Below are 12,485 nucleotides of genomic sequence, written 5' to 3' on the forward strand. Positions count from 1 at the left end.
TAAGCTTTGTACCTTGGCAACAGGGTCAGCTGTGCGTTCCGCAGGGCCACTCTGGGGTCTGCAAACATCTTTGGAACAAAATAAAGTGCAATACAGAACTAAAAAATAGATATATGTGTACTCTCTAACCAGCCCCATTACTGACACACACACACACACACACACACACACACACACACACACAGAAGGGGGGTGGGGGGGGAGGCATTAAATTCACCAACTGACCTGAACACAGTACTATTACAGTTGTACAACTCTAGAGCTGATGACAGTTCTAAGATTCTGACATTTTCAGTGTGTAGAAACTACCAAACACTGGTTCGAGTTCTAGTTTCCCTTGCAGAGGTATGTCCTGGGGGTTTAAATGCAGTGAATCAGATCCCATTTATATGCTGGATACTTGGATGACTGAAGTCTATTTCATTCTGGCCAATTCTCTGGAGAAAATAGAGATTTGTACACCGACACAGATACAGACTGGTGTAGACTGGTATAGACTGGCAACTGTGAGATACAGGCCTGTGTAGACTGGGAACAGGGAGATACAGACCTGTGTATACTGGGAACTGTGAGAAATATACTTGTGTAGACTGAAAAGTGTGAGATACAGACCTGTGTAGACTGGGAACTGTGAGATACAGACCTGTGTAGACAGGGAACAGTGAGACACAGAAGTCCATAAAACTACAGTACATTGGCTGGAGGAATGTGGAAGGTTTCACTGACAGAAGACGCCCTGTCAGAAAGAGTGGCACCAATGTCCAGGTTCCAGCACCGGGTGGGAGAATGGTGCGGGTAACACCACGTTAACACCACTATCCATCATCGCTAACACGCACTAGAGAACAGAGAGGCATCTGTCTCCACTCTCGCAAGAATCCCTGGGAGATTGTTGAGACGATGGTACGACCCCCTTTGACAGTTCAGATATTTACACCACAGTGGTTTGTGGAAGCGGAGCCCAGAGTGTACGTTCCTACGCCCACCCCCCGAGGCGTGAGATGTAATGCGGCCCATGTGTTCAACCCACAGCTCGTTCGGACGACGCAACATATTACGGAGCCGTTATAAGTGCACGTCCTAAATACAGATTCCACAGACAGCAAAAGAAAAGACCGATATCTAATCCAAACTGATCTGAGACTAAAAACCGTCATCTCTGTTAGACTGAGCAAAAGATGCCTCTCTCTCCCTTCCTATTCTCTCCCATGATCCGTAATCTCGAGCAAATCCCCTCACACACTCCCCAGCAAGCGTTGGCTGGTCGCTCTGACGAGATTCTGTTAATGACAGCACTAGACCTAGCCGACCTTGACCTCCAGGAATGAGGGGTCATAGGTCGGCGGAGAGCTTCCCTTTTAATGCCCTTCCTCCGTTCTGCCTGTCACGCGTGGCCGGGACTCGAGCAATATCCCCGACTGCTTTACATTCGCTTGGGATCTAAACGAGGTTTTCCGTTTTTTTTATTTTTTGTGCAACGAACCATGTCGGCAGCGAACAAATAGATGACAGCTGACTGTAGCTGTCCTGAACTCTGTCCATGACGGTTAAAAGTTACTTCATACTTACTCCCAATTCTAGGCTCCAGTTCATATTTACTCTTATGTGGTTTAAACCCAGTCAAATAAATTCAATTCATGCATAAAACCAAGCCTTCACAATGAGAGAACTAAACACCAATGTGTGTTAAGCTCTGTGTTGAAAAGGAAGCTTGTTTTCAGTTAGTGTCATAGGCGTTACACAGTTAACGCTACTAGCTGAAAAACAGTGACGTGACATGTAACAGGGATGGTTTTTTGAGGGGGGTCGGGCTGATAGCAGTGCTTCTCTTGTGAATGTGATAGCACATTTCCTGTTTCACATAAGCGAAATGTTGTAAGATCATAGATCTTCTTTTGGGAAGCAGAATAAATAAACATCGTAACTTGCATAATGAAAGTGCCGGAATTCTTTCTGCGTGTTTGCTCACCCAGTCTTTAGCTCAGTTTCAACAGCCTCAGGGTGGTTCGTGCTCGGCTCCTACACTCCAAATACATAACCAACGCTACGCCCAGCACGGTGTGGACACCTCGCTGCTCCAACACACTCATTACATTTATTATTATTGCCTTTAAAGGATTCAGTCGGGTGTGTTGGCAGGATGATCACCAAGATGGAAGATTTCCAGCTGGACTTTGGTCAACAGATGGACATTACTATCTTATAGTAAACTGTTATATGGCAGGGAAGTACTAACAGATGGGGTGCGGAAGTTCTATTCCCAACACTGCAACTTATCGTCCTCTGGAATGCCAGAATATTCCCGCCACAAGTTCCAGAGCAGCCCTTCCGACTCCAGTTCTGGGGTCACACAGCTTTGTTTATGTCGGAGCCATTTATCTGATCTCTCGTTATAATTCCTTTGGCGTTCTGCAGGTCAAAGGTCGTTAAGCAGGAAGAGGAATGCAGAGAGGGTCTGGCTGACTGGGAGCATAACGGCTTTTGACTAAAGTTGACTTTTTTTTTTAAGACAACTAGTGTCCCGCCAAAGGACACCAAACACGGATAAATGGTCAGAAGGCAGATCCCAGAATTTTTCCATGCTGAATCTGGTGTGGGATCAGGGCAGGGTCATGGAGCCTCAGAGCTACAGAACTGAAACCACTGTTTTTTAGAGTTTAAACTACACACAAGGGTGCCAGATAGCATCCTGTTCCTGCTAAGAGCCAGATTACACTAGGATTACACAATACAAGAGTTCTCTTAATCAGATTAAAAACTCCCAAAATGGTGTTTATTAATGTTTGTTTATTAATATCATTTTAGCCTGCACAATGTAGGCAAACATGCTTAAACCAGCTGGTATAATTTGTAAAATGCTCCCTAAAAAATAAATAAATTTAAAAAAATGTTTTTTTTTCACCAATTGAGGGTTTTTGGGGGAGTGGGCGAGTGTTCTAATATTTCAGCAGAATAGACTCTTTTACCAGAATTTTGCAATCACATGATTTAGGCTACCAAAAAAATGTAGAACACTTAGCATTTTTTTGACAAAGGTTCTGTGAACCCTCTGACTGGAGTTTTCCTAGGTGTCCATCTCTGAAGAACTCCAAAGGAACTGCCCATCAACCACAGCAGTTTCAAACCACCACAGATCTGCAGCCATCAGAACGTGAGGAGGAACTGGAGTTTCCATTCATGGTTGCAAAATGTTTCAATTTAAGGAACAATGACTGCCATCTAGCTGCTACCCATTTAGTTCCAGTCTAAGGAGCACCATTAAGGCCATGAGGGCCAGGCCTCAAACACTGCCACCATGTGGCCAAGCAGTCAAATTACTTCTTTTTTTTTTTTACTTGAAAGGTAAACCTTAAAACCACCTTCTTCCATTGCTGACTGGGTTTTGACCACAGGACCACAGCCTATTGGAGAGTCTTGAGTTGTTTACCACACAGCAGAAACAAATGCATAGTAGTGGGTATGGCACTTGTACGGTTGTGTGTATGGTAGTGGGTGTGGCTTTTCAAGGATGTTGTAATTTATCCAGCAGAAGAGGATATGAGCAACAGCCACCGTTCACAATAACTCATCGCAATAATGCTCAACACAACGGGGCCCATTTATGGCTACAATACATTATTGAGCCTTCTAAGAGGTCACAGTTATCTGGACCAATATCTCAGGCGGTCCAGTGTAGTGTAAATGTTAGGTTAGAGTAGGTTCACATGGTTAGGGAAAGAGACTGAGAGGAGAGTTCAGGAGACGGCAGGTAACGTCAAGTAGCTGGGGCCCGTGGTTTGATCCACCTATGAGCTATAAACGAGCACAAGGATGACACCAATTTGAGGTTTTTTGACATGTGGGGACCTGCAGATTTTCCCCCACTTTCCTCCTAGCATATTACGAATTTCCTTCCTGGCGCTTTTGTTTTTGGGTTGTTTTTTTTTTTTTTTTGCCTCCACAAATCAAAACATTCAAAATACGATAAAACTGAACAGATTACCCAGGCAGTGAGAAAACCCGTGGTGCTGGCGGCCCTCTATGGTGAGAGGAAATAAACACGGTCCGGACAGAGAAGGCAACGTGGACGTCAGTAATATATATACATATATACACATACACATATATACACATACAAACATACACACATATATATATATATATACACACACACATATATATATATATATATATATATATATATATATATATATATATATATATACACATACATACACATATACATTATATATATACATATATACATACACACATACATATATATACATACACATATATATGTATGTGTGTGTATGTATATATATATATATATATATATATATATATATATATATATATATATATATATCTGTGTATATATGTTAATTACTGCATGGGTGATTATCTTTCAGCTGGCAACAAGTTATTGAACCCTAACTGATGCGGTGAGCAGCTTCTCATTTGTTAAACAACCATGTGTAAAGACACAGCCTTTGGTCGTGGAAAAGGTGTTAATCTGTTTCAGAAGGGTCAAATTATTGGCATGCATCAAGCAGAGAAAACATCTAAGAAGAGTGCTGAAACTACTAAAATCAGGTTAAGAACTGCCCAACATATTATTAAAAAGTGGAAGGACAGTGGGGAAACGATCGTGATCGGCGATCACTTAAACGTGTGGTGAAATCAAATCGTAGAAAAACAGTAGAACTCATGGATATGTTTAATAGTGAAAGTGAGAGCATTTCCACACGCACAATGTGAAGGGAACTCAAGGGATTGGGACTAAACAGCTGTGTAGCCTTAAGAAAACCACTTGTCAGTGAGGCTAACCGGCAAAAACAGTTTCAGTTTGCTGGGGAGCATAAAGATTAGACTCTGGAGCAATGGCAGAAGGTCCTGTGGTCTGATGAGTCCAGATTTACCCTGTGTGAAGGGCACATCAGGGTAAGAAGAGAGGCGGCTGAAGTGATGCACCCATCATGCCTAGTGCCTACCGTACAAGCCTGTAGGGGCAGTGCTATGATCTGGGGTTGCTGCGGTTGGTAAGGTCTAGGTTCAGCAATGTTATGTGCCCAAAGAATGAGGTCAGCTGACTACCTGAATATACTGAATGACCAGGTTATTCCATCAATGGATTTTTTCTTCCCTGATGGCATGGACATATTCCACGATGACAATGCCAGGATTCATCGGGCTCAAATTTTGAAAGAATGGTTCAGGTAGCCTGAGACATCATTTTCATACATGGATTGGCCACCCAAGTCTAGAAGCTGAACCCCATTGACAATCTTCTGGATGTGCAGGAGAATACTTTGTGCAGTGGTCCAAATGTCCCATCATCAATACAAGATCTTGGGGGAAAAATTAATGCAACTCTGGACAAAAATAAATGTTGTGACATTGCAGAAGCTTGTGGAAACGATGCCACAGCAAATGTGTGCCGTAATCAAAGTTAAAGGCTGTCCAATGAAATATTACAGTGTATGACCTTTTTTTTTGGCCAGGCAGTGTGTGGGTGTTTTATTTATTTATTCATATTTATTTATTCATTTAATTATATATATATATATAAAAACCCTTCCGCCTGTGTCACCTTAATGGCAAACAACTACAAACAAGAAAAATAAACACCACACTTTCATTTTTTTTTAGTTTATTGTTTAAAGTTGGTACAAAACCCATTTGATCAGAAGCCTTCTCTGCATTTGTCAAATAGCATGGAAATTCTCCAGAGACCATCAGAACTTCTGCAGAAGACACAGGGATCATGCACACAAATAAACAAATGAAACACACACCCACACACACACACGAAACATACAAAGCCCTTGACATTTTTGCATGGCTCTCCCAGACGGCGAGAACAGAACACAATGGCAAAGCTGAGAGAGCCCTTTGCCAGTGAGGTAAAGACCTCAGACCCCCAGCACGTGCATATGCCGTGGCCGAGGCGTGAACGCACAGATCCTAGGTCAGCTTCATTTGCTGTGAGCCCTGCTGGCCAGAAGGGGGCGTTCTCTCCCTGAGCTGAAAGACTCGGCAGAATCTGCGCCACGGCCTTTTTGAGAGTCGATCCAGAAGACACAGAGCGACCACTCGCACGCGCAGACAGGACTGACAGACAGGACAGGACAGACAGGCATGCACATGCTCTCCACAGCTGGACGGGAGCGTTCCGGAACCCAGCCGACTGCTGAGAGTTCTGGAACGTCCCTTCAGAGCTTGGTTGTACGTTCCGGAACTCTCCGTCGGCTGGACTAGAACGCAGAGCTCTAGTCGAGTGGAGAAACGCTGAAAACACAAACACACACACAACCACCCGGTACAAGAATCGCACACATTCAGTCCGGGTTATGAGCATAACATCTTACACCTACACCTACACACACACACACACACACACACACACACACACACACACACACACACACACACACACACACACACACACATATACACACATATACACACATATACACACACACCTCATGTTAATACTTGAATTGAAAATACTTGAAAATTAATTAAACCATCCTGTGACATTCCTTGTGCACTGCTTAAAGCTACTGAAATTTGACAGTTTGCCAATTGTTCTAGAAGCAGAAGGTATTTCAGCTCAGTGGAGGTAATATAATCTTATTCACCTTCAAAATACTAGATTTCATGTGGTGGAGGGGGAGCCCTCCATCACCTTATATGCCTCCTAAAGACAGAGCCTGGTCTGCACGTGCCTTTCCTGTAGGGTGGGGGTATTACCCCAGGAAGGGTAGTGGTTCTATCAGATGTAGGGCATAAGTACCCACCCATGTCTCACGTGCTATACGAGGTTTGGAGTGAGGCGGTTTAGCCTTATGCATTGTTTACAGTTCTCTATTGTAGAAAATCACCACTTCTGCACGAGGACACGCTACCTTTGCGGTACCCGTTTGGAAGAAAGACTATCTCGAGCAAACTGATCTATGCCATAAACAATTACAGCTCTGTAGAATCAACACGTCAAACGTAAAATATCAGAAGCAAAACGGAGTCTTGACATTAGAACGTGAAATCAAACCCAATCTCAGAACGTGGAGTCCCAACACCAATGTGGAGGAACCCCACAGGATTACAGCACGGAGGACCTGCTAGTCCACAGAGACGTGGGTTGTCAAGGCTACAGCTCCACTCATCCCAACCGTTAGGGCTGTTCTCAGAGCTACTGCTTAAACATGGGAGACCTCCCCCCCCCCCCCCCCCCACACACACAGGACGACACAAACTTTAATTGACAGCGCATGTCGTTTTGGCCTGTACATAAAGGGAGACAGATGTGTGTCATGATCGAGGTGTTCGTGGTTATCTAGAACCTTCTGGAGTATTCAGGCCTGTTTTCTGTAACCATGCTGGACTGCCAAGACTAACGACCAGTCGCCCAGGGCTACGGCTTCGGTCCAGATCTGATAAAATACAGATCCGAGTCTCCGGATCGACACTGCTATAATCAAGCCACTGAATAATCTTTATTCCCACGGCAACGGTGCGGCTCGGACCCAGCCCTGGAGGCACTGGCCTTATTCCATTCAAAGCCCTAAAAATATTGCTTTGTAGCATTTTTTTTTTTCTCTCTCTCTCACACCCCAACACACACACCCTATCGTGCACCTATGGTTATGTGCATTCGCTACATTTAGAAAGAACACACACACACACTGCCAGACTAAAATAAGATCGGATTACTCCAAGCTACATGTAGGACTGTGTAAACAGGAAACAACGACAGATGAACAGAGTGGAACCGCACACGCGCACACACACACACACACACACACACACACACACACACACACACACACACACACACACACACACACACACACACACACACACACACACACACACACACACACATACACATACACATACACACACACACACACACACACACACACACACACACACACACACACACACACATACACATACACATACACATACACATACACACATACACACACACACACACACACACACACACAAACTTAAAGTTTGATTTCCACTGCTACTATACATAAATAAAAATGTTAAGTATCTTTAAGTTAGGCATATCTGATTTACATGGAAAACATCTCTCTAAACTTAAATGGTTTTTTTGTTTGTTTTTGCTTCATGCAATGGTGAGTTGATGAGCTGAATGTCTGAGCGATGTTCGACAGCTCTTACTTGGGTTAGCTCCTTACACACACTTGTGTGTATGCATATAGAAGGGTGAGTATTGCATTGCTAAAGTGGACTAGAATGGTACGCTGTCAGCATATGAGTAAAGGAGCGCCGTGTCCGTTCGCCTGGCTGTGGTGCAAGGCCCAGTCCTCTCAAATGCAACAGGGTGACCGTCCGCTACGCATGCAGGGCCCCGGTTGTTTAGTCTTGTTTTTTTTTTTTTGTCTTTTTGTTTCACATGAAAATATAGAATTCTCTGATTTTCTTCCAGATTAAGAAAAATTCACTATAAAAAGGTCATTTATAAAGCAGAGGGAATAAAAACAGATCAGTAGTCCGAGGTTGGGGGGGGGGGGGGGCGAGAGAGATATACGATACAGAAAGAGAGATAAGACAAACCGAGAAACACAAACAGATATAAGACAGAGAGAGAGAGAGAGAGAGAGAGAGAGAGAGAGACAGACACAGACTGAGAGGAAGACAGAAAGAGAGACAGAGAGAGTTCTAAAACACGGGGAGGAAAACAGGGCCCGTCTGTTTCCACGGGTTCAGTAGCGGAAGGTCCATAAGGTCAAAGGTCAGCGTCGCCTAGTCGACGGGTCCCTGGAAGATGAGCCTGACATAGCCGTGCTCCCCGTTGAGCTGCTGGGCGCAGAAGGGGCAGGCGGCGTGGAAGGTGTGCGTGCCGTGTGGCAGAGGGATCTGACTCCAGAACGCCACCGTCTTCTCCGAGCACACGTGCCCGCAGGGGCTGAAGGCGTGGGTGGGCGGAGCCGCGTCCAGGTAGAACCCCGCCTCGCAGCCCAGCCACAGCGGCACGTACGGCCCCCTGGCGCGGCACATGGGGCACTCGCGCTCACGACCGCTTCCGGCCCGCCCTTCGCCCCGCCCTTCGTCCCGCGTGCCCCAGCTGTGGTAGCCGTGCACGTGGCCGCAGTGCAGGTAGACCCAGGGCTGCTTCTCGTCCACGGTGTCCTTGCGGCGCATGCTGGGGAAGGCGAGCGTGTTGAAACCCACGGGGCACTGCGGCCGCGCCGCGTTCAGCTCCTGGCGCAGCGCCTCCAGGTGCTTGAGCGTGGGCGTGCGAGACAGGCCCTCGGCCGTGCGCCACAGCAGGGTGGCGCCGCACAGGTCGATCAGAGAGCCGTCCACCAGCTCCTGGGTCTCGCTCTCAACCTGCGAGACGGGGAGGGGACAGTGAGATCCACCGATCAGGCCCATCGCACGGATGTCATCATCTGTGTGTGTGTTCCTGCACTGCTGTCTCTCATGGGACTCTGCTCTGAATGGGACCTGCACTGGGCTCATCCAAGCAACAGAACTCCTATAAGCCAAAACAACTTAGCCAACAGGTCTTTAAGCACGGGCTTCAACACAAGCAAGTCGCCATCTACATCCACAACACGAGAATCACATCGTCTGATTCTGCGGCGCTGGGGTGTATTTATGAGACAAGCACTGAAAGAAGTGGTTGCTTCACTTACTATCTTTATTTTAAAAATCTAGAGGATTTAAAACATACTTCAGGGAGTTTTGTTGGTCTATTCTAAGATCTAATAATTCTTGAAAGAGCCCCTGTGTAACCGGATAGGAGATCTACACAAATGATGTGCTCTGAATGGCCAGCAGGTGGCAGTAAGCACCAGCTCTTGCTCTGTGTAATGGCTCCACGTCTAAACTAGGGGAAGATCATATGGAATATCAGGCCTCATTTGGATGTGTGTACAAGCAGCATTTAAGTGGTGTGTGTGTGTGTGTGTGTGTGTGTGTGTGTGTGTGAGAGAGGGAGAGAAACAGCTTCCCACCTGCACCATCCAATTAAAAAGATGGGGAACTGCTAAAAGCCAACACACAAGTCTAGTGCTCTCGTGCACTCTCAGGCACAGACATTCTGCTCCAAACAGCGGCTGCTGAAACCACAATCTGATGCATGCATGCACAAGCAGAAACACACACTCACACACACACTCACAGAAGCTTGCTACAGCCCTGCCCCTCAAGCTGTGAACAGCTCTACATGCAGACCCATCCCAAAGGATTGGGCCGCACCAGACTAACGGGTCTAGCGACCCAGCAAGCTGCCAGCAGGACCCTTCTGATCACCACGGCAGCCACTCAGTGTTCAACCGGGACTGAGCCAACGTTCGGTCAACAGTTGCCCTCTGCCTCACACGACCAGGGAGGTTTACACCACTGCGGTCTGATGTTGGCAACTCACAGGGCTGGAGGGGCATCCTCTCCTAACACTGACCAGTGTTTGACCAACATTGGCCTCTTTCACCACAGTAAGCCTTGATGTTCCAAGAGTCATTGACGTTCTAAGATTTTAATATTCAACATTCTGCTAATGCTGTACTTCAGACTCAAACTATCCCCATCCCCCCCAAAAAGAGAGAAGCATTTTACCCAGAATGCGACTCTGACTAACAATAAAGGAACGTTAATGATCTTAATGCTAGCTGGCCTCAGTGCATTTTTAGTTCATCCAAGAAGCTCTTCTTTTATTTCACATCCTCACACAAACACACACACACACAGCTTTCTGACTGATGCACTCAGCGGCCCACATTCTGATCATCTTACAGCGTCGAGTTACACGGACATACTGCTGTGCTTGGCGACAGGGAGAAGAGGCACCACCTCGTCGGGGTTACTATGGTGACGGCGTCCCAGGGAAGCGATCGTAGGAGGAACAGACCGTCCCATAGAAGCTCCCTGGTGGCTAATCTAAATCACTGGAGTTTACATTCTAGAGTCCTGCCTCCTGATTGGCAGAGCAGGCCAACGCCACGGGTTCAAAACCATTACTGACAATGCGAACAATGGGCACAAAACACGAAACGTGTGCACGTGCATGCAGCCCCTCACCATCTTCCCGCGTTGCTGGGCAGAGCGAGTCTCGCGCAGGGTGAACACGTTTCCGCAGACGCTGATCTCCCGCCACACGCCCGGTTTGGAGTCCTCAGTGAAACCGTGCCGAGGGTGCATGACCAGCACGCCGTTCGTCGTCAGGCCATCCATCTGCCCATCTGAAGTCCGCCATTTCGCCGCCTTCTCCTGTGGGGGGGGGGGGGGGTGGGGGTGTTAATCTCACAGATTAATGAGATTATAGTGGCTGCTTTTTAAATGAACAACATTCTTGTTGTCAAACCACACAGCACGCCCAGGTATCCAAGGAAACGAAATGGTTACAGTTTCTCGAGCAGGATGCTGATGTCAGGAAGTCCCAGGCACACAGGTCCTGAGTCCTTGACCCGTTTTCCCCGCAGGAGGGCAGGAAAACGTTCTAGACACTCGGCGTCTCTCACCCCGAGGAAGATGTTCTTGGAGGAGTCGAAGCCGGCAGCGTAGATGCAGGCGGTGTAGGGTGGAGTCCTCTGACACATGACCCTGCAGGCGAAGCGTGAGATGGTGCTCTGCACGGACTGCGTGTCCGAGTTGCTCTGGCTGCCGGGGATGGTGTCCGTCACCACAAAGTCTATAGGACTCTCGGTAGAGCGACCGATCTGGGGAAAGGGGGTTGTGAGAAGACAGGAAAAAAAAAAAGTGAGAGAGAGTGTGAGTAAGACAGGAAGAAAAAGAGAGAGGGGGGAGAGGAAGGGTAAAATAAGAAGCACAGTTCTTTTCTGTATTAATATTTGATTTTTTAATTTTGTTATTTTAATGTCAAGTTTGAACTGGTAGTGTGACTCGCGCTAGTGCCTGCATGTGGGTTCACGTGTGACTCACTAGTGCCTGCATCGTGGGTTCACGTGAGTGTGACTCACGCTAGTGCCTGCATCGCCTAACTTGTTTAAAAAGCCATTAGCCCCAGAACGGAGAACTATTTCAATACTGCCGAGGGTGATCAGAAGGTCAGTGTCTGTGATGGCACTCAAAAGCACTGCAGTGACATTCGGAAATAAAACCACACAGGCCAACCTCGTTGGCTCTAGCCGGTATAAGTAGGTAGATGACTTGTGAGTGGCAGCTCAAAAGTCCATGGTGTGCGTCAGTTGTGGTAAATGCAATTATGCAACACACACACGTGGTTGAGGGTGAGTACCTGAAACATGTCTGTATTGCTATCATGAGTGTACTCCACCACCACGGTCTGTGCACGAGAAAGGGTGTAGGAAATACTGTGCTGATCCTTGTTGCTTATGGCCTGGAGGAGAGAGAGAAAGATCCAAACAGAATTTTAAAAATGGCCGTGTTTACTCGAACTCCAAAGAGCTTTGTTAACCTCGGTTCCCTAAAAACATGCATTCCTATTTCACATTTGCTGCCTTCAGGGGAAAGAAAAAAAAACAAAAACAAACAACAACAAC

General features: G+C 46.6%; 1 protein-coding gene across 1 annotated transcript in view; it reads right to left on the bottom strand.

Annotated features, from left to right (window-relative positions):
* Nucleotides 1-8,599: 8,599 nt before the first annotated feature.
* peli1b (pellino E3 ubiquitin protein ligase 1b) overlaps nt 8,600-12,485 on the bottom strand; it is a 20,427-nt gene continuing 16,541 nt past the window's right edge. Inside the window, exons 4-7 of the mRNA XM_027017824.2 lie at nt 12,221-12,322; nt 11,484-11,681; nt 11,044-11,232; nt 8,600-9,351 (exon numbers count right to left, since the gene is read on the bottom strand). Of these exons, the coding sequence (XP_026873625.2) occupies nt 8,764-9,351; nt 11,044-11,232; nt 11,484-11,681; nt 12,221-12,322 (1,077 nt within the window). The 3' untranslated portion in view covers nt 8,600-8,763. The remainder of the gene's footprint in view (nt 9,352-11,043; nt 11,233-11,483; nt 11,682-12,220; nt 12,323-12,485) is intronic.

Source organism: Electrophorus electricus, chromosome 13, assembly GCF_013358815.1.
Source record: "Electrophorus electricus isolate fEleEle1 chromosome 13, fEleEle1.pri, whole genome shotgun sequence".
Taxonomy (NCBI): Eukaryota; Metazoa; Chordata; class Actinopteri; order Gymnotiformes; family Gymnotidae; genus Electrophorus; species Electrophorus electricus.